Below are 21,510 nucleotides of genomic sequence, written 5' to 3' on the forward strand. Positions count from 1 at the left end.
CGTGGGGGAAACAGCAAAAGCCAGTATCTCCAAAGCTTGGGCCAAGAAGGGAAATCTGGCTGTAGGATGAGTCTGTAAAAGTATCGAGCATGAAATAGGGAAGTATTTGCTGCACTTGTCACTGTGAGACCTCCGAGGGAGGAACGGGCACGTCAGAGGCCTCCTGCACACCTCTTCGTGCGGTCCGGCCCATGGGATGTGCCTGCTCTGGGGCTGCCAAAATCCCTTTTTCCAAGGAGTCTCCAGCAGCAACTTCACTGAGAGCTGCCTGGGGCCTTTCACCATTCTGCATTGCTATATTACCTTGTACCACACCGGACCCAAGAGTAAATAGAGGACACCTATATTGATGCCTATATATAAATATATATATATATATAAAATAAGGGTGTGTGTGCATAGGATAGTGTGGAGCACCAGCCATGTAGAGTGGCCGGAGCTGACCCAGGGATAGCGCCTATGCTGAAATGAGTCATATCTGACTGCACACCAAAAAAAAAAAGCCCAAAAAACTCCAGGTTTGGGGGATTGTGCGGGCTCAGAATAACCGTCAGTGGGAACAAGCGCTGCCTTTACAAGAATCAGCTGCTCAGGAAAGGCAAAGTAGATACGGTTTAAGGAACCCGAGCCCAACCAAGCCCGGAGCTGGTTTTTATCAGCAGCATTGCCAATTCAGCACACGCCTCCAGCGGGGAAGAGAGGCGGGCAAAAACCACCGCGACCCCCATGGGCCGGCGGTGACGGGGCGCCGTGGGGAAGCCGTGGCTTCACTTCTCGTATTTCCCTGCTCAAATAGGTGCGGTGCTGGTGGCTGCCGAGGCCACTCTGGCCCTTGCCTCGCTGCCGGCGGCGGGGCTGGTGCTGCGGGGCCGGCATGGCGTGCTGGGCGGCCGTGCTGCTCTGGCTGCTGCTGGGTGCCCACCGCCCCGCTGACGCAGGTGAGGGGGGGCTGCGGGGGTTCCTGCCCTTTTTTCCTTTTATTCCCCCCTTTTTCTTTTTTTTTTTCCTTTTTTTTCCGCCTTCTTCCCCTCCCTTTTCCTTTTTTCCAGCAGGGGTAGGAGGGAGCCAGCGGTGGGGCCCCATAGAGAGGGGTTTTGGGGGGCATGGGGCCGGGGGGGGTGGGTGGGCGATTGCCTCCAGGGGCAGGAGGGTTTAGGGGTGCCCCCAGCGAGCCACAGCCCTGTGCCCCCAGCCCTGCTGGAAGCCAACGGCAACCTGAGCTGCCGCTGCGCCAAGACCACGGCGACCTTCATCCCGCCGCGGACGTACGACAGCATCGAGGTCAGGCCGGTGGGGAGCAGCTGCCGGCGCCGGGAGGTCGTGTAAGTGGGGCTGCGTGGCTTGGCTGGCAATTTTACCCTCCAGTTCGGCAGTCGCCGCCTTGGCCGCCGGGCCCCCCGCTTTGGCGGGGGCCTGACAGTGCCGCCAACCCGCCTTGTTTTCCAGAATTCTATTAAAAAACCGCAAGAGAGTGTGCGTGGAGCCCAACACCCCCTGGGTGAAGAAACTCCTGCGGGACCTTCCCAGCGTGTAAGCTGCCCACCAGCCCTGCCGCCGGGGACGTCCCCGCGAGGGACACCAGCCCCCGGGGCAGCAGCCCTGTTTCACCCGTCTCTCCCCTTCCACTTTCGGCAGGAGGAAGAAAGAGGCTCCCCCCTAAGGAAGCTGCTGCGGGAGCCGCGGGGAGGCCAGATGTCCTGAAAAGCGGCTCCCCCGACGCCGCGCTGGCGCCACCGAACGAAGCCCCGCAGCGCTTTCGCCGGCGCGCTTTCCCCCCCTTTTGTGCTTGCAAACCCTTGCAAACCACTGCAGACCACTGCAAACCACTCAAACCATTGCAACGGCGTTCTGTTCCTCCCACCCTCGTGCAACATGCCCAGCGGCGCCTGCGGGAAGCATGAGCTCCCCTCAGGGCACTGCCGAACTTGTCTATTAAAGGTGGCAGCCCGCACACCCGCTCCGTCATCGTCTTTTGCGTCCCTCTCCGGACATGCGGCCCAGGGATTGGGGGGGTCTGGGGAGCAGATCGGGGATCCCCAACGTTTCCCCCTGAGCTGGGGGGATTTGGCAGCCCCTCACGGGCAGGGGGGTGGCTGGCGGTGACAGCCCCGGGGACGCCCTCGCTGCTCCGGAGATGCAAACGGCTGAAGAGCGGCATCAGTTTTCCAGCAAAAAGGGGAATTAACACGCTTAAATAGGTGTTCTCCTTTGGCCCATCTGTGCTCGTTTCCCCACCTCGCCCCTGACAGCTTAGTCGCGGCAGCGCTGCTCGGTGAGGAGTTTTTGAGGGTTTCGTACAATTGTGCGAGCCCCCATGCTAGGTCCGGCTCCGCGGCGCGCGGCCAAGAGCGTTTTCGTGGCGGCAGCCTGGCGATGGTGCCCACGCGAGCCACAGTGCCGAGCGGGGCCGCTACCCAAAATCACATCCACAAGCAGTGCTTGGGGTTCGCGGCATCCCCGTGACAAGCCTGCCGTGGTTTCACGCCGGCCTCTAATACTGCGGCGATGCAATAAGGAAGCTGCGATATTGGTTTCTTCGTATTACGATAGACTCCCCCCACCCCCTTTTTTTTTTTTTTTAAATTTAACGCTTGTTTTATGGTGACTCTCTGTTTTGCAAAAAGCATTGCCCGGGCACAGCTCAGCCCTGGCTCTTTCTGGACCGAAACACCCCCCACCTCTGCCCCCGAGCCGGGCAAACCTCTCTTTTTTGCCCAAAAGCTGGGAAAGCTGGGGCTTTTCAGGGCACAGGCTGCGAAGGCGCAGGGAAGAGAGGGGCTCCGGGCCCTCGCAGCCGCGCGGCGGGTCCAACCCTCGCCTCCCCCGGCTTCGGCACTGAAATTCCCGCGCGCCACGTGTCCACGGGGAAGCAGCGCCAGGGGAAGGGGAAGGACGGGCCGGGGAGAAACGCGGCGGCGCTTTTCCCCTCTCCATTTCCTATTCTGCGAATTCCCCCGCGGCGCAGGCTATAAGAGGGCCTTGCATGGCAGCGGCGGCGGCACTCGCGGGCGTTTTGGGCGAGGATGAAGCTGCTGCCGGCCACGCTGGCCCTCGCCCTGCTCCTCAGCCACCTGGTGCCAGCGGCCGGTGAGTGACTTTCGGCAAAGGGTTTCCCGCTCCTATTTTATCTTTTCGGTTTTCTTTCACCTTGAATTTGCCTTTCGAGCCCTCCCGCACTGGATTTTCCAAACTGGTCTGCGCTAACTCTCCTCCGGCCGCCGGGAAACGTCGGCTCTTGGCGGGCAGGAGCCCAACCAGGCTCTGAAAACGCGCGTTAGGTTTCCAACGGCCAGGTTCTGCGTCTCCCACCCCAAACTGCTGCCACCTCGCATGCAATCCCCCCCAGATCCCCACGCCGTCGAGCGGTGCCCGGGCGGGAGGGTGGGGCGGCGGCGGCAGCGGCGGCGGCGGTGGCGGGGGGGTCCCGTCTCCCGTGTGCACGGGGGCTGGGACCTCGCTGTGGGGTGCTCTGGGCGCAGGTCTGTCGCTGGAGAGCCTGCTCACCAACAAGCGCTGCAAGTGCATCAAATCCACCTCCCAGGTGGTCGGCTTGGGCATGATCCTGGCCATCGACGTCATTTCCCCGGGGATTTACTGCAGGAGGAAGGAGATCATGTAAGTGGGGGGCCCGGCGCCCCGTTTCTGCAAAACCGCTGGCTGGGAGAGAGCCTCGTCCCCCCTCGCGCCCCGCCGCGGTGAGGGCTATTTTGGGTAGAGGAAACCCTTGGGAAGGGTTTTTTTTTTGGGGGGGAGCCTGGCGGTGGTGGGCCTCACCGCGTCCCCTTGCCTTTCAGCCTCTCGCTGAAGAGGAATAAGAAAGTGTGCGTGGCCCCCGAGGCACCCTGGATCCAGCTGCTCATCCACAGGCTGATGCAGAGGTACGCACAGCACCCAAAACCACGCCGAACAGCCAACGCGTGGCCAGCATCGCCCCCCACCCCCCGCCTCACTCCTTTTTGTTTTTCATCTCCCAAATCTGCAGGAACGCCACCAAGAAAGAAGCAGCGCCGGTGCTGCGCAGGGCAGCGGAGCGGCTGCGGCCAGCCCCGTAGCCGGCCCGCGGCCTCCCCAGGGCCGCCCACCTTCCCCGGTTATTTATTTGCTCGCGGGGACGGCGCGGCGGCACCCTAACGGGAGCCGGTCCCTGCGGAGACGGCGGGTCGCGCGGCACCAGCCCAGCGGCCTGCTCCGGCCCCGGGGGCTCCTGCGCCGCGCACGCTGCTCAATAAAAGGATGAACCCGCTCCCATCGGCTGCGGCGGCTCCTCTCGCGCGGCTCTGCGCGGACGTTGTATTTCATCCGAACGTGCCCTGAGGGACGAAGCCAGCTCGGGCTCGCGCTTCCCGCAGGAAACGCTGCGGGAAGATCACTGCGTCAGCCCGGAAGCCGTCCTACGGGGATGCCCTTAGGAAGAGAGAGGCAGCCGCCGCTTGCAGCTAAGTTTTGAGGCTTTTCAGTTGAAGCAGGTTGTAAGGAATTGAAGCAGGCGCAAGAAACGCTCAAGTGTAGATGTAAGAGCCACACGGGTCGCCCGGCCGATGCCGCGCGGCTCTTGGGAGCTCCTTGCGTGGGAACAAGGACCCAGGCGTGACGCGCAAAGCTAAAAACGCCTCCTTCCTAGCAAACTTATTACCATTTTCAAAGCCGGCTGGATGCAGGTGTCTGAGGCCTGGGGACTTAGCGAAGGGTGAGAGGTGTTAAAGGCTTTGAACCCCATTTGTGCTGTCCTCCCCTCCGCCCCGGGCGCCCCAGCTCGGACCCCGTCGCTGCCTCCCACCTCGCGCGCCTTCGGCTTCTCAGGAAGCACCACGGGACACGATGGCGCTTGCCAAATGGCCTTTTATTGCCTACAGAAGGAAATAAGAGCACACAGGTGCAAAGAAACAAGCAGCCATTTAGCCCTATACATCGGTGTGAGCAGTAACCGTTCTCTGCAATGGGGGCGGGGGGGCCGCGGGGGGGGGGGGGGAAGAAGAACCAAAATTAAAAAAAGGGAAGAAAAAAAGGAATAGTTCAGGGTTTTAAACATCTCCCTTTCTGAGCTGCCCTAAGGTTAAAAAAAGGCAGGCGATCATTTTGCGCGCAGGAGCAGCTGGTCCCCCTGGTCAGCCCGCAGCTGCCGGCACGGCACGGCACGGCACGGCACGGCACGGCCTTCCCACCGCCGCTGCCTCCTTCCTCTTGCCCAGCCGTTTCTCACGGAGCCGCAGACTTACAGATCCCGTGGAGTTACACGGCCTGGTGCAGGGGGGCCGCGGCGCTTTATCCAAAAGCCAGGTTCTTTCAGAGAAAAGGAAGAAAAGACCCTGCGATAAGCACAAACCTGCTAGGGGGACCCGAGCAGAGAGAGTTTTTTACTACTGATTTTTGTGGGCGAAACAGAGTAAGTTCTCACTGGGGCCCGAGCCAGCACAAAACCCACCAAGGGCAGGGGGAGCCCGAGCTCACAGCACCGCTGACCCAGCCGAACCGGGCGGTTTGTGAACTCAGGGCGTGCTTCGCTAGCGTGGTGCACGCCAACACTTCAGCTGCTCGGGAGGAGCACGTTCCATGCCAGGCTTAAAAGCGGAAAACGAAGCCAGAGTAACGGAGCGTGTCGCTTGTAAAGAGAGACACCGTGATTTTTCTGCGCTTTGGAGCCAAGACAAGTACAGACAAATGCAAACTTGGCAAATGCCTAAATTTTAGAAACCGGTCTCCAAAGAGGACAAGACCAAGTACCAGGCTCACTCGAACCCCCACCACTAAAACAGGGGTGAGGCGCAAGCTAGACCGCGCTGTACTATTGCGAGGGGAAAAACAGTGGAAGAGTCGTATCCCTTGGCGTGCTTTGCCATCAACGCTGCTTAAAAACTCCCGTACTGAAACACAAGCGCGTTTCTCCAGCTGCACGCTGATTTTCAGCCATACTCCAAGAAACTCTATCCCTAAAGTCAGTCATCCTCCAATAAAGCCAAACCCAGCAAACTTTGTCGTGTTTTAGTACCCATTAAAGAGTGCAATCGCTTTTCTTATGAAGAGCAGGTTACGCTAAACTCTTTCAACGTTGTCAGTTCTCTGACTGGGCCATACCTGTGCCTATCTCACCGGCTCTGCTTCTTGTGTCTGCCCTCATTCCCCCAAGGCAAAGCTCACCCGTGGTCAGGACTGGTGCCACGAGTGGTCACACGATATGATACTGGGCCAGTTATAATTGTGCCAGTAGCTATAGCTTTACAACCTCCGTTTTAAATTCTTTCTAATAGTCAGAGGCCCTTCAGATACACCTACACACCATACCATCGCCTGCATCGCCTTGTGGCCGGAGGAGGGATTCGTCCACTGTTAGGAAAAAACCTGGATCCATCACGGAAGAACAGCAAACTCAAAAGTAAAATGGTAAGGGCGGAAGAGACGACATTTCTCCCTCTGAGCTCTTGACACCATCTCAGGGAGCTGAGCAGAGCTCCCGAGAAGGATGCATTCAGGTCAATCATCTCCCAGTTTAACAGGGAGAGAGAGGGTCATTCCAGGAAAAAAGCTGTATGTTTAAATTGGGCCTTAGATCTTTATTGCCATGCCAATAAAAATACCTCTGAAAAAGTGTGGAGCAGCCAAGAACAGACCAACCATAACAGTGTGCAAAGCTTAGGTCCCTGGGGGGGGGGGGGTGACAACTGCTGCTGAAGGCGAAATTCCCCTTCCACACCCATATAAGAGCCCATACCTCACCTCTGCGAAATTCAAAATGCCGGCTCGTGGTTTCGTTTGGACAGCATTAGAAAAAACCCGTTCCCTCGAGCTCCCCTTGCTCCGCGTCCCCCAGCCGCCACCGAAGCCAGCCGCTAGAGAAGCAAGTGATAGGAAGCTCCGACAACTCAAATACTTGTTTGTGGTTTGGCCGTGAAGTCTTAAGAGCTACGCGGGGGAAGCCGGGCCCCTAAAGCTGTGTTCGCCCCCCCCCCCCCCCCCGGGGAAACCCAGCCCCATAGGCAGGACTAAGGGGAGCCGCGGCCGCTCAGCACCTTTGCAAACCAGGCGGCGGGGCACGGGAGCACGGGTTTCGGGGGCTCCGCGGCCGAGCTCACCGGGCAGGACCTCAGCGCTCTGCACACGGAGACACAGGACTGGTAAAATGGAGGTTTTTCCTCAGTGAAAGCTAGAAACGGACGGAAGAAGCTTGGAACACGGCAAAGGGGAAGAAAAGCTGGTCTGAGACCCCACGGCGCCACACCTGACGTCGACGTGCGCTACGCGAACGTTCCCGCTCCTTAACATCAAAATAACGAAACAAAAATATTCAGCTACGTTGTATAAAATTCTCTTTATATATGTATATACACGCAACCCCCCCCCATAGCTAACAGATTTACCATAGCGAATTTTAAAAAGTTGCTTGTCGAAGGGTGTTGGATTTGCTTTTCTCCGCTTGTCTCAGGCAGTGCTGTTGCTCGGACGGTGACGCCAGGCACACTCATTCTGCAGACCAGAGCACGACAGCAAGGAGCAGTACGTGGGTTTTAGGGGCCCAGTGTCAAGAGACAGGAAACGAGGCCCCGGGCTGACGAGAGCGGCAGGAGCCAGACACGTGAAAGGCGGGTAAAAACGCCCCCCAATACGTTTATCAACCAAAACACAAACAAGACCCATTTTTTCTGTTTCTAAATTCAGGTTTTTTTGTGCAACATCTGTTAAAACAACGTTTTAAAAACGGCACAGCATAATGGACGTTCTGGAGAGCTTTTTGAAGCAGAGAAAATCTAATTAAACCCCTTCCTGCACCAGAACGCTTCCACCGCTTCCAGACCCAAGGAAAGTAAAACTTCAGCTGTGTGCAACCTTTCGCAGGTTTTCTTTTTCGTCGCCGCCCTCTCCCACCCTGATATTACAAAAGATTGCTGTTGGTTTTTATTTTTATTAATAAACGGGCTCCTCGGCAGTTCATATACAATCAGAGGTGAACTTTAAATTCCATTTTATACAAACAGCTCAAAAAATATTGGGAGTGAAGTATGGTAGGAAATATTGCTCACGTTGCCAGTTGACCATGCGTGTAGGACAGGAGGGGAAGGGGTGGTTAGTGCATACCTCCAGAGCAGGGACCCCCCCTCCGGAAAAGATACAGTAGCTGATTACAGAAAGGTAATGTCCACAAAATTAAGTTTTTCATGCTATTCTACTTTCCAGTACTATACTCTCAATTGCTTTCTCAATTTATCCTTGCGGCTAGGTGTTGAACGCTGAGGTATATTAAACGAGAGATACCTGCACCTAGAGGAAAAATCCGTCTTTAGAAAGGGCTTTTGGTGCTGCACAAAGCAACTTCTGTACATTAATTTTCACCCAGCTACGATAACTTCCAATTTAGAGCAGAGAATAGATGACGCCTCCGTTTTTAGGCACTTCTTTTAAAGGGAGTTGTCATTGCGCTGAACCAATTTTTGCGTTGCGTCCCCTCCCCCCTCCCCTCCCCGGCCCCCCAACAAAAGTCAGGGAATATTTTCTACCCTAGGTCCAATTCATTTTTCCTATGGATGATTTCCTATGTATAAAACGACAAAGGAAATGTATAATTAAAGAGCAGAGGAACAGCCTGAATTGTCAGTTTTGCAAGACAGCAGATGGCTCCTTAGTATTTAAAACTAATTTAACAATTTCAATTTGACTTTTTAAGTATACGAATGAGACATAAATATAGGCTATCAATCTGTTTAAAAATTTCATTCACATAATGGAAAATTTTTTCATTTATTAAAAATATCACATTTTGAGACTAGAAACAGTAAAGTGCATGAAAAGTTTAAAATATAAATTCAAGAAAATCTTATAGCAGCAAAAAAGCAGAATAAAGAAAAACTTAAAAACACAGACACAACCTTTTCCTATTACTGTGCCATTTTTTTTAAACATCAAGCAGCCAACCAATTTTTTAGAAAATTGCATTATGTTTAATGCCTCTTGAGGCACAAGGTTTTGAACTGGCCACCTCGAGTGTAAAAAGAAAAAAAAGAAAAAAAAAAAAAAGATTTCCAACACATCTAAAGAGCATTAACAGTTGGGAATGAACCAGCAGCTTTTTAAATCAACCCTGACCGACAACAGAAAGAAAGAGTATTAAAAACCTATGATGGCTATTTGGCAACTAGGGTCAGGAAAAATAATCCCAGGAATGATTATGGCTACCACTCTCTCCCCCAATGAAAAAAGCATTCAGATAGCTACTCCCCATGCGCTTCGGAGACAGAAGTAAGACCATTTCCAGCGGCTTTTTCCTGTACCCTTGGCGTAACCAGTTAATCCAAAGTTTCTCACCTTTGCAACTGAACTTCAGCAAAGGGAACCTGGAACAGATCTGGAACTTATTTATTCTCCCAGAACTCAAATGCTTGCAACTATTTAAGTGCGATTTCTTGCCATTTGTAAATCCTGCTCCCAAACTACGCTGCTGAACAGTGTTTCACCCCGGTTTGCCAAAGCAGACAGACAGCTCTGTTTAACAGATACGGTTCGGATTACCCAGTATCTTACCCAGAAAGGACCGAGTTCTTCAGAGCACCTAAAAAAAGCTACCTTTATGGCTGCCAAGCAAGCAATCTATAGGGCATTAAATGCTCAAATACAACTTCTTGTGCGATGTAAGGTCATCGTAAAATTCATCGTAAATGAAATTACATCAGGAGAATTTAGACCTCAAGTGTCACTATGGCTAGTAAGCCATCTTTGGCTTTCTAATATTAATTAGATAACGGGCAGGGCCACACCGCTAATAATTTATAGTCAAATATTAAGTGCTTTGCTGATGTGCAAAATTTATTTTGGATGCAGAGTTCAGTCTCCATTTTGGGTTCAGACAAACAGCATTTCTAATATACTTCCTACAAGACAATCATTTCTACTTTTGTTTTTCTTTCTCCTAAAAGGATGGCTCATTTTGCCATGTTCTGGAAAAAAAGCATCATCTTTAAATATGCTACTATGCAAGTTTTTAATCTCATTTGTCCACTTATAAGTGCAGCTTCCTACTGAAAAGAAAAAGCTTGCCAGTTAAAAAAAAAAATTAAATTAAAAACCTGGAAAGGGAATAATACTTTGGTTCCAGCCCTAGTGCCAAATGATACCAATATGCACCAAAATGTGCAAAATCTCATATCAAACACATAAGGAAAGGAGCTTGAAGAAGCAGCTTAAGGTTGGCCATACTTCACTCCTATATACTTTGATTTACAACTGTACAGGTCCATGACAACAGGTTCTTGCCCACAACGGGGCAGGGCTCCACTACCTCCTGCTGGGCAAGTGAACACCGTTGACAAGAGGCAGGAGCGGAGGATGGAGTTCGAGTTGTGTTAACAGTGAGAAGTGGTCTGAAGGGATGTGAGGGTGTGGACACCCAGTGATGTTGTTCTCAACCAGCCACTGAGGGTCCAAAGGCCCCAGGACACCAAGCACGTTCATGTGAGTGTTGGAATAGAAAATGTAGTCAATCACACCCTAGGGAGAAAGAGAAACATGACAGTGAGAACAGATCCGGGTCCTCACAACCCGTACTCGACTTGCCTCTCGCTGCAATTCAGAGGAAGACGTACAGCACCGGGAGTAGCGTAATAAACGCGTACACCTCTTTGTGTTCAAAGCGCTGTCTCCGTTTTAAGTCACTGACCAGAGTCAGCTTCAGAAGCTTAAAAACGCCAACACATCTAGGATTTTTGTGTGTTATGGAAGTGTCCGGCAAGTGTAGGAACCAGTGGTGAAGCACTTACAGGAACAGAGAGAAAGACAGCCAATTGCCAGGGAATTAAGACAGCATCCTGGAGAAACCAGGTCAATGCCTGCCATTTCAGAAAAAATCGCTGCTTACTTTGAAATCAAAAGTGTAATTGGTGTAAGGCATCAAGTTGTTTTCATAAGCGCTCTTGAGTTGGAAGCCATGCGTAATTCTTCCTTCAGAAGCCCCGTTTTTCCCATTGCCACTGAAGTTCATGAGACATTCGTTGTAACGCAACTCTTTGAAGTCCTTGTGGTTGTCAGCTACTATGCCATTGCTTAGGTATTCCACTACACCTGTTCGGAAAGGAAACGGTTCAGTGAGTTGCTTTAAAATACAGCGTTCGTGGTATTTTGACCTAGGCGTTAAAACCCAAAACACCAAAAAGAGACCCCATGAAGGCAGAAAGAAAAGAGCTTCCCACCTAAGTGCAAATCTACCCAGCAGCCGTCTCGTCCGTCTCTGAGAGGTATGCAGCTTTCTGACCTGCAGCCAGGGAACAGAGGCTCTCCAGTGGTTTTGACACAATTTTTTAGGACTGCGGTAGGACCACAGTCTATGTACTGACACAGGGAGTGCTAGAGAAGCAGCTTTCATATCTATTTCTGATAGTTCAGTATTAAACATCATACAGCAAGTCCATCTCTTTAGAAAGTTTTCATGTTACATCAGGAACTCACTACATTCCCACTTATTAGTGCTGCTCAAGGCAAGGCTATTTATTTAGCAGTTCATTTCAAGATCTTTTTGTGCTTTTCTACACATCTTTTAAGGCATGACCAGCTTTTCTAGAGTGTCCAGTTAATCACAAAAACCAATCTACTCAACCAGATGGCTTGCATTTTCTTTATTCAGATTTTGAAAGGCAGCTGTTAACTAAGAAAGCTTTCATCAATACTTAACCAAGGAAGTATAAACTAACAAATAACCCTCAGAGGAAAAGAGGATTCAAGCATTCTACAAAAATAAGTTAAATTAAGAAGAAATCAGTCCTACCTGAATCAGGCAGTGAGTTAAGATCTGCACACAGCACCAGAGGGATAGAATTAGGATCTGCTGTTGGGCTACCAGGCCTGCTTGAGGCTTTCTCAAGGATATTTTTCAGTTCTGAGACAAACATCATAGTCTGAATGAGTTTCACATCTGAGTATTCAGGGTCCCAGTGCATGTGGGCATTGGCCACAATGAGCAGCTGTTTGTCCACATGAAGTGATTTCATACCTAGAAAAATAAATACATTTTTTTCAGTGAAAAGGCTGATTACGTGAACACAGCCGATTCCCCCTCATCATGTTCAGGGCCTAGCAACTAAGGGCTTCAGACGCGCTAGCAGATGGACGTACATTCACTGGGGAAAACAGGCATTTCCTGAACCATTGCTCCTTTCTAAATCAACAACATTCACATATCATTACTTGATTAAATCTCTCCCATATAGGAAAGAACAATAACCCACATAATACGATACAATTAGGATTTCATTCCATCTCTACTGCTCAACTGCATGTGTTAACATCTCTTCTAAATGCTTTCCTCCTCTTCCTCTCCACTTCTCCAGGACACATCTCAAGAACTCTCCAATCCCCAGGCACTAAAGGGCGCTATGAATTTAAAGGTGAAAGCAGTCATCACTTGACTTTTAAACCATGTACCACTATTCAATGTTTAAGGCACAGGAGGGTTTCCTGACTCTTACCTGACACAGTACGGCCGCTTGGTCCCTTGGGAAAAATTCAAAACTCATTAAATGAATGCAGTTTGAACTTAGTTGCTGGAAAACACTACAGCTGCTTTTACTATTTATCTGAGAAACGGTGCTCTAAAAGATGGGACATAAAGTTACAGGCAGCTTCTTCCTGTCCTGCAATTTGGACATCCTGCTCCTTTCAAGAGTACACTAGAAACAAGTAATCAAAAAAACAGGCACACAAACAGAGCAGGGCGGCAATTCTAACTCTCCTGAAATTGTCTACTGCATCTGATCAAACTTAATGAAAATGTGACAGTCAGTCAATCAGCTGGTGTCAAAAGATACCTGATAATCTCATTTTTCCACATCAATACATCAGCACTGTCATGTAATCACTGGGGGAGGATGGAAGGATTCAATAAAGGATAAGAAAAAGAGACTTGAAAATAGAAGCTGAATAGTTCCAACAAGTATTGGTAAGAGCATCTGCATGCAAGCATGCTGACCTTGGAAAAAATTTATCAAGTAGAACTTAATCGTCAAAGTAAACAAGGACAAAAACTTGAGAGGAGAAAGCTAGATGTTGGACATATGGATGAAGGTGCAGCTAAACCAGGAAATCATATCACCTATGGCCTGTTTTAGCTTCTGATGGACTACCGTTTCTCAAACTAGCACAATGAACAGTGTTTGCTCTTCTGCAAGTATTTCATTACCACCACCAGTGGCAATAATATTCTACAGAATCGCATTACATAAGGAATAATTTCCACCTTAAGTGGAACCGAATAACCAGTCTTTAAGATAACCACGGACATACTCACTTGCTCCAAATAATTCTTTGTGCACTTCTAACACCACAGCAACTCCAATGTTGTCCTTCGTCATCACTCTGTTTAACATAGCTTCTGAACCTTCGGAGTTTGCCATTGCCACCTGATTGAACTCCACTGTATGCTTCTGCACCAGGGTAAATCTGATTAAACAAACAGAATTGCATGTAAAAACGTATGACATATAGGTATTTTAAAGATATGGTTTGCATGTGAACTCCAGTCCTCCACATCTGTGGGGAGAGCCTGTGGGACAGGGTGAGGTGCATCTCTTTTGTCCTTTCATTTTAATAAAGGAAAAACAGCTTTGGAAGTATCACCAAGTCTGTGTAGAGCTCTCCGTCTGACAAGGGAGCTACTCTCCTGGGAGATGAGATATCTGGGGTCTAGGAAGTGCTTACTCGTGTCAGTGTAACACTGTGAGAGGCCTATTCAGAGTAACACACAGAGGTTATCACACCTCCTCGGGAGAGTGTCCGAGGCAAAAAATTAAGACGAGACGGTCATTAAAGGCTTGTCTTTTATTTTGGACAAATGTGTTATTAAAGAACAGCTTCTTTCTAACCGCTAGCTACCACCATTAGTTTTGTGAAATTGTGTTTTCATTCCCTTCCAGCCTTAAAATGCCCCAAAACACCTAGGTTCAGAACAAACTGAAACCTTCCTCTTGAATGAAAGCTTTTTTTTTTTCTCATCTTAGAAAATAAAAATAAGTTTAATTATTATTAACAGACAAATGGAGTTGTTCTGTTTTTTAACAGTGGCAGCCAAAGAGTGATAACCCCTTCTCTATATAATCTTGTCAGCAGCAAGGTTTTCAAAACATCAGTTGTTTGTTTTCACAAACTTTCTCTACTCAGAACCAGTTCCATTATTTTTATACACCATCCGAAAGGCATACTTTTGTTTCTGAAAGCAATGAATACACAGAAAGGGGCTAAGATTTTGTGAAACTTCCAGTCTGATTAGTGAAATAGCTCAGAGGGAATATTCAGAAGGAACTTCTGAGCAGTACAACGTGAGCACAGTCCCAGGAGCAGTTTGCACAAATGAGCAGTGTGATGCCAGCACCTCCTCCTCCTTCCCAAAAGTTTGATGCTTCTAGTGTAGCTGAACTTTATGGATCAGGTATTCAGAAATTTACCCAGATTAGAGCAGAGAATATTCTGTGATCCTCTGGCAGCAATACATCTTTTAATACCTGAAGATTAAGCCAGCACAGCTTATGGATCTTTAAGGATTAATCTTAGAGGGGTAAAACTTTATGTCAAGCAAGGGAAAAGTTTGTAAAGAAAGGTGTGATATTATTAGTAGATCAACCAAAAAGTGCAAAAACAAAGCATGTACGTTTTTATTCATACTAGCCCTCCTACAACTTTTACGTTTCTTAAGAGAAGTAGTGAACTTCATGTTTTGTTTTACAGCATAGTAATTTGGATAGCATACATCCTGAGAGAGGGAGGCCTTCAGACATAAATCAAACTATTTTTAAATGCTTTTAAGAAAAGCTGCTTTTGCCCCTTACTTTTCTGTTTTGAAGAATATTGCACAGCCATCCACATGCTTTTTCTCCTGCTCAGACATGATTTTGGCACGTGACTTTGGAGAAAAGAATCCGTCGTATCCTCGTTCTTTCAAGGCTGGCAGAAAAAGGGTGAAGTATTGCTCTGTTTCCACTTCCTGGAATTGAACACAAATATCCGAGACTAACAAGTCAAGCAAGCCCCTCTTATCACTGTATGGCAACTTGTGCTTGTCTTGGCTTGCAATCAGCAACTTTTACCAAAGTCAAAGGCTCATGTTTGCACAAATCATGTCACTTCCTAGATTAATGGCCTGATGGAAACAGCTTCGCGTTCCTTGATATCCTGGAATCCCCCAAAAGAGAAAGTGACAGGTGTATTTTGAATACCAGTGGGAGATTATACCTTTGACATACAAGTGCGGATACTGTACTAGGTTAAAACTGCTTAGAAGTCTATGGATATCCAGCAGCAATTAATATTTAACCTTGAGAGCTCTACCTTAAAGGGTCTCTCACTCTGCTATAGCCATACATTTTCTTTGCAGTAATGTCTGACTTCCAATAGGGTTCTCTTGAGCTTTTCAGAACAAGATAACGGTTCTCATCTTATGCAGGATTTTTATTTACCAGAGCATGCTTAGAAAACAAAGATCACGTTAAAGACAGAGGTGCTCAACTGTACTAAACATTTGCAATAAACTCCTAGTAAGACAGCAGGATACAAGCATCAATCCAGCAACCAATTACTTAACTCTGAACATGTTGGTCCCCTCTGTTTTCAGTGAGATTATTTTTGAGAAACATGTATTTTAACTTCTGTACCAAGCAGGAGTGAACGAGAGACAGTGGCATTTGGGGATTTACCATTCTACAGTCTGCCTTTCTGCAGTAAACTCCAAAAAGTAGCTTAGCTAATTTTATCTCAGTTCCTTCGTCTTATTTCATAAAACACAGGATAACACGTGAACAAGGAGCTGTGCGCACAGTTTGTATCGGTAAGCCCCACAGTCTGTTAGCAGGCAGGAGAATATGGTGCTTTCAAGAGAATATTACATTCTAAAGGTGGAAGTTAATGTTTTCTGTTTCTGATGTGAAACGAAGTTATTACCTGAAGACTAATGATATCTGCATCACAGTTGACTATTTCTTCCATGATTCCCTTTTTTCTGTACTCCCAGTTCAGTGCCCAAGATGGGCAGTAGCCATAGAGCTGCCGGGTGGCATATTTATCACACAACACATTGTAACACATAACTGTGAACGAAGCTAGAAGGAAACAAAGAAGGGGAAATGGCGTCAGCCTCGGAAGATAACGAACGCTGAAGTTATTCAAGTCAAAATACTGTATCTTACATGGTCTATTTTGGAGGCCCTACCGAACAAAATTCAGTGGGCTTGTTCCACTGTGAGTTTCATGAACAGGAGTTAAAAAGGCCCTGCTGAGCCAGCAGTTATCGCGTAACGCTAAAATCTTGTGAAAAAAAATCAGCATTACCACCAAAATGCAAGGGAGTAATAATTGTAACATAGGAATGAAATCTCATTTTGCAGTTAATTCTTTATTTCCTTTGGGGAAGGGGTAATTTACTGGTCAGCAACAATTAGGAACGGTCTCTCTGGAGCTGGGGGTGGGGGACAGGAAAGGAGCACCACTTCAGCAATTGAGTCAAACCCCAATATTCAGTGCTTTAACTGCCTTGATACAGCAGCCTCAGGCCTGCATGACCTACACAGTTAGAGAGCAAAATCAAAACCAAACTATTCAGGAATGGTTACCATGTCATGATACTGCAGCATCAGAGAGAAATGCTGCTTTAGAAAGCCTCATTTTTAGGCAGTTTAATTCCAAAACATTAATATGATTTTCCTAGCACCTGTATAATGTATTTCTAATTGACTAGAAAAACATACTGTTCCTCCTTCCTGTGGCTGAAGTGTATCAAGTCCAAGAGAGACAGAGGCCTGGGAGAGGGCGGGCAAGAAAAGGAGAAATGAATTCATAAATTAGCAAGCACCTAAGACATTATTTGCTGGCATCGAAAAAAAAAGGGAGAAGTCAGCATGCATCTCATCAGGTCATTCAGCTTGAAACACAGTTCTTTCACGCGCAAATCTTTTAGCCCCCTCGTCAAACATCACCTTAGATTTTAAACCAATTAAAAAGAAAAAAAAAGTAGGTAAATGCAATACCCTAGCACCATGCCACTAGGAAAAGACTGTTCATACTTGCAGGGAATTAAGTGAGGTTTTACTGTGATGTCACCCCAGGCCCTGTCAGTGCCTCTCTCAGAAGCCTGCGGCCAGTGTTTCAACACGTACAGCATAATTCAGCACACACAAATATATTTTTCAGTATAACAGGAGCTGGAAATATTACTTCTGAACTTCAAGATGCTTCATTACAAAGGCTAAAAATGCAATGTAAAAACATCTTTTGTTCTTTGATGAGATAAAGTTTGATATAGCCAAGACCAGCAGAAAGGCATTTGCAAGCAGCACTGAGACAGTTGCGCAGACTGAAGTCAAATCAAAGACTGCTGGTATGGTTTTGCAGATTAATATGTGTTAAACAACAAAACAGCTGTATTTTTATATTCATAGTCAAAAAAGATTTCTGCCATTCAGTTGTTTCCATTTTATTATAACAACCTATTGATTTTTTTCTTCCTGAAAAGCTTCTTGCACTGGGTCTTGCCATTTCCACCATGAAATATCCCACAGCTCATTCGCTTAGTGTAATGCTGTTTAATGACTCCTAAATTCTGTTTCTTCTCAGAAAGTTTGATTAAAAAAACAAAATCAAGTCAGTAGAAGTGCACTGAGATCCTCATTTGTAAGGGAATTTGAAGCAGAAATGCAGAGCTTTATGCTATGGTGGCATACAGGATTTTGGGTATTTCCTCCTTTTCTCTCTACTTTTTGCTGGTTTGCCATTCTTGAAAATAAAAAAGTGACAGGTGATCTTAACTACTACATTAACTTGCTTCACACACTACTGAATTAAGTCTTGAAGACCTAATATCTTGGAGTTTCTAAGAAAAACACGGAGAAGACTGCCAATATTACTCTTGTTAGTTATTAATCAGATCTTCTGCAATAACTATATTAGCGTTTGTGTTCTTTATACATGCTCATGAATGCTTTTTGAGGGCTACATTCAGGAAGAATAGACAGTGGATTGTACATACTGAGGAAATGCAGCCTCTTGCACTTTATCATAAACAACAATAGAGGGCATTAAACTAACTGCAGTACCAGGCACTCCACGTGTTCTCTTGCAGATAAGGGACTTCTCAAAGCCTAATGCTAGTCAGCGTAGGTGTGGACACTGCATTTGTACACAGCGATTTTACAGTTCTTCTATATACTATGAAATAGCATTAAAAAAAAAAAAAGGAAAGCTCTTTCGCTTGGTCCTCAGTGGCTGCAGCAAATACAAAAAGACCTAACATGGAAGAGAAATGCCTGACATCACATCAGAATTGAAAAAAACAGGTATTTACAGCCAAGTTTTGAAACACAGCTCAGCCACGTGTTAATTATTTTGTAAAAAATGAACACAAATGGCTACTTCCAGTCTGATCCATGTAACACAAAAGACTTCAGTGAGAATAAAGCCGAAGAAGAATTCTTCAGTGCTTCGTTGTCTGAACACAGAGAGAAGAACTACAGATTTACCTGAGGGCAGAATTTGGTCTCGTTCTTTTAAAGTAATCCATGGCCTTGGAGGCAGCTGCTCTGGATGAACTAAAAAATTTAAAGCAGTGATTAATTCAGGGTTTATCATCGTAAGTTACAATTTCTAAATCAAACTGATGACTCAACAAGACTGTTTCACCCTGTGCTTTGCAGCCCCAACTCCCCAAGTCTTTTTAAGCTCCAGGGGAGACAAGGATATAAAAAAACATTTAAAGGCCAGAAAAAGCTAACTATAGTAAGAGCAAATTGTCAGTTGTATGATTCCCAATTATTTTTCTCTCTTGCTTTTAAATCTAGAAGAAACACTGAAATACTCCTGCACCTTGAATATATTGCTTAAGAAGAAGCGGTAAATCTTGCAGTGGTTCGACATCCTATACTCCCTTTCCCAAAGAACCTTACCCTACATCGCAGTCATTCATGCAATTCATACTCTCCAGTTATGAAGCTAGATGTTGGGTCTTTAGGCAGCATGAGAGAAAGACCATGTAAAACACTGGTGGTTTTACAACACAGTAGAGTTCAGCTGTGAGCAGTTTCCAACATAAATACAGCTACTATTAAAATTTAACAATTAGGAATTCTTGAATTGCAAAATCCTACCAACTCCAGTGGATTTTTGCTATTCAATCTGCACATGAACTGAAGTTTTTAAGAAAGCACAGTAAGTAATAGAATGGCAACATTTAAAGAACATGCTTCCTAAAAATACACCATAAACCCCATTAAGGTTTGCATGTAGCGTGTTTTCCAGACACAGGCCAAAGCCTACAGCTAGGAGTACAAAAGATGTATTTCAAAACACAAAAGCGGTTAGAAAATACTCTCCGCTCAGCAGTTCAGATTCTTGAGTGAATGACAGATACCATCAGTAAAGCATACTTTTAAAACACTTATGTCAATCAGATTTGTAGATTTGTCACCTGCTAGATTGTCAAGCATGTAGTTCAGTAGCTTTCGAGTTCCATCTGGATCCTGGTAGAGGCTGAGAATATCTTGTGATAAAGGATTGCCTGCCAACCAAATAAAACAAGAACTGGGTGAGTAGCTGCCCGGCTTTCTTGAGGTTTCCCAATAAAAGAAAATCTCCCATAATGAGAACAGAAAACTGACCTAGAAGATCTTTACATTGCTTAACTCCGTAACTCTAGAATACCACAGTAGCAGGCGCTACAGGTATGGCCAGCACATACGGACTTCTTCCTTCAACTCATTTCAATCAAGACAGAGTAAGTTAGGAGGTCTATTTATCTATTTACAAATTTGAAATAAGCTTATAATGAAGTTTGAGAGCATTAAAAAAACAGCGTTATTTCCCAGACTGTTTGGTCATCTTTGCTACAAGTTTAATATCTAAAATAAATTGTAAGGAATTGTTGAGGTAATACATCAAGCTTTTGAGCCCAACCCTCTCAGCAGTTCAACAGTACTTCTAGGAACATTTTACTGTAAAGAACTCACCTTTCAAACCTAGGGTTTGTAGCTGGAAGAGCCGTCCAAGTTCATAAGGCAAAACCCGTAACAGATTGTTATTTAAAAGCAATTCCCTGCAGCAAATGCAAAAACATTTTGGATGAGTATCACTTCAGAAGAAAATTCTTAAAGGACTATATGCTGCCCCTCTTCAAAGATGGCAGTTTCCATTCTGAATTTTTTGTATCAAAGAAAGATATACCAATCTTCCCATTTCACAGCATAACTGAAATACTCCCATAAAAAAAACAAACAAAATAAAGACAAAATTAAATCAGGGAGAAGTTAAACAGCAGTCAGTCCCCAAGTCTCAAACTGATAATTTTTCAAAGCAGAATACTACATAACATACAGATATCGATCCGTAGAGAAAAAAAGTATAACAAAAGTAATTATTAGAACTAAGTCTTTGCACCAATCTTGAATTTTTCAGAATAATTAAATCCAAGAAAAGAAAGTCAAAAAACACTTTGTCCCAATCCCCATAAAACAGAGTTTTGGAAAGTTAAGTAGAATAATTTATCTCACCTGAGAGATACCATGTTTCCTAGTTCTGCTGGTAAACTTCTGAGTTTGTTGGATGACAGATCCAGGTAAACCAGATTATGAAGCTTGGCAATATCAGGCGGAATGCGAGTAAGATTATTGTCATTGAGGTGTAGAGCCGTCAAGTGCGTCAGCGACCAAAGGGACGTACTTAAGCTCCGCACTCTACCTAAAAAAGAAAAGTAAAGAACCACCTCTTCAGTCAGCTTTACACTCTCAAATTATTGCATACAAACTATGAGAGATGTCAGAAAACCCATTTGCAGAGCTGGACAGGATTTCCAGCGTGGGAACCCTATCACGTCAATGCAATACTCAACGATGCCTGCAGAAAATCCACTCAGATATCCTTTCCTCGAGCAGGTTTTAAATAATCATCTAACATTCCCTGTTAAAAGGGTGGAGACAAAGGTAAAATTGCATGGAAGCAGATACGCTATAGAGAAATCAGCGCCCAAACCGAGGCAGTGTTTTAAACCAAATGAATTGAAAGTGAGCAAGCAAGGCTTGCAGGCCATCCAGTAAGTTAGTTAATATTCCTCCCCCACTTCAGAAAAACTGTTTGCACTGCAGGATCTCCTATCGGGAAGGGTCTGGTGCAATTTTTGCACGCTGAGACTCTGCTGAACCAAAATTCGAAACCAAATCGACTCACCCGAGATCTCTAATTCGGCCCAGTGAGACTTCTTCCCATTGGCTACCTCTTCGGCTGACATGATGGTGTAAATTCTGCGAGGATCTGGAGGATCATATTTTTCCTTTGGCATCCCTGTTAGTCTGAAAGATCATCACAATCATTACTTTATGTCACTTAACAACCTTTCTTCATTTCTATTGTTTAAGAAATAGTATAACATTTGATACAGAAAACTTAAGTTGATAGAAAAATTATTAAGTATTTATTTTACTGTTCTATTCTTATCAATTTTCTAATTCATTTCATTGTCCCCACTGACACTCTGCAAAAACGCACGCACAGAAGTTTATAGAAGTTCACAGA

The 21,510-nt window shown here is 46.3% G+C and overlaps 3 protein-coding genes across 3 annotated transcripts in view; 2 read left to right on the plus strand and 1 right to left on the minus strand.

The window, feature by feature from the left end:
* Positions 1 to 874: 874 nt before the first annotated feature.
* LOC136992143 (C-X-C motif chemokine 13-like) lies at positions 875 to 1,534 on the plus strand. The gene is made up of 3 exons (XM_067297009.1): positions 875 to 938; positions 1,193 to 1,322; positions 1,447 to 1,534. Exons 1-3 carry the CDS (start codon positions 875 to 877, stop codon positions 1,532 to 1,534), a joined length of 282 nt encoding a protein of 93 aa, XP_067153110.1.
* Positions 1,535 to 3,023: 1,489 nt separating this feature from the next.
* On the plus strand, positions 3,024 to 4,052 carry LOC136992144 (C-X-C motif chemokine 13-like). The gene is made up of 4 exons (XM_067297012.1): positions 3,024 to 3,087; positions 3,480 to 3,615; positions 3,795 to 3,878; positions 3,983 to 4,052. The coding sequence occupies exons 1-4, from the start codon at positions 3,024 to 3,026 to the stop codon at positions 4,050 to 4,052; spliced, it is 354 nt and encodes a 117-aa protein (XP_067153113.1).
* A 3,828-nt stretch (positions 4,053 to 7,880) lies between these two features.
* CNOT6L (CCR4-NOT transcription complex subunit 6 like) overlaps positions 7,881 to 21,510 on the minus strand; it is a 31,744-nt gene continuing 18,114 nt past the window's right edge. The window contains exons 2-12 of the mRNA XM_067297519.1: positions 21,166 to 21,287; positions 20,493 to 20,679; positions 19,953 to 20,038; positions 19,415 to 19,504; positions 18,471 to 18,539; positions 15,901 to 16,058; positions 14,793 to 14,947; positions 13,259 to 13,410; positions 11,741 to 11,965; positions 10,838 to 11,040; positions 7,881 to 10,470 (exon numbers count right to left, since the gene is read on the minus strand). Of these exons, the coding sequence (XP_067153620.1) occupies positions 10,258 to 10,470; positions 10,838 to 11,040; positions 11,741 to 11,965; positions 13,259 to 13,410; positions 14,793 to 14,947; positions 15,901 to 16,058; positions 18,471 to 18,539; positions 19,415 to 19,504; positions 19,953 to 20,038; positions 20,493 to 20,679; positions 21,166 to 21,277 (1,650 nt within the window). The 5' untranslated portion in view covers positions 21,278 to 21,287 and the 3' untranslated portion in view covers positions 7,881 to 10,257. The remainder of the gene's footprint in view (positions 10,471 to 10,837; positions 11,041 to 11,740; positions 11,966 to 13,258; positions 13,411 to 14,792; positions 14,948 to 15,900; positions 16,059 to 18,470; positions 18,540 to 19,414; positions 19,505 to 19,952; positions 20,039 to 20,492; positions 20,680 to 21,165; positions 21,288 to 21,510) is intronic.

The sequence above is a fragment of the Apteryx mantelli genome, chromosome 5 (genome assembly GCF_036417845.1).
Source record: "Apteryx mantelli isolate bAptMan1 chromosome 5, bAptMan1.hap1, whole genome shotgun sequence".
NCBI lineage: Eukaryota > Metazoa > Chordata > Aves > Apterygiformes > Apterygidae > Apteryx > Apteryx mantelli.

Coding starts and splice junctions, on each gene's coding strand:
- LOC136992144 (XM_067297012.1), top strand. CDS start 3,024: ATGAAGCTGCTGCCGGCCACGCTGGCCCTCGCCCTGCTCCTCAGCCAC. Junction 3,616..3,794: donor TGCAGGAGGAAGGAGATCAT/GTAAGTGGGGGG, acceptor CTTGCCTTTCAG/CCTCTCGCTGAAGAGGAATA. Junction 3,879..3,982: donor ATCCACAGGCTGATGCAGAG/GTACGCACAGCA, acceptor CCAAATCTGCAG/GAACGCCACCAAGAAAGAAG.
- LOC136992143 (XM_067297009.1), top strand. CDS start 875: ATGGCGTGCTGGGCGGCCGTGCTGCTCTGGCTGCTGCTGGGTGCCCAC. Junction 939..1,192: donor CCACCGCCCCGCTGACGCAG/GTGAGGGGGGGC, acceptor CTGTGCCCCCAG/CCCTGCTGGAAGCCAACGGC. Junction 1,323..1,446: donor TGCCGGCGCCGGGAGGTCGT/GTAAGTGGGGCT, acceptor CTTGTTTTCCAG/AATTCTATTAAAAAACCGCA.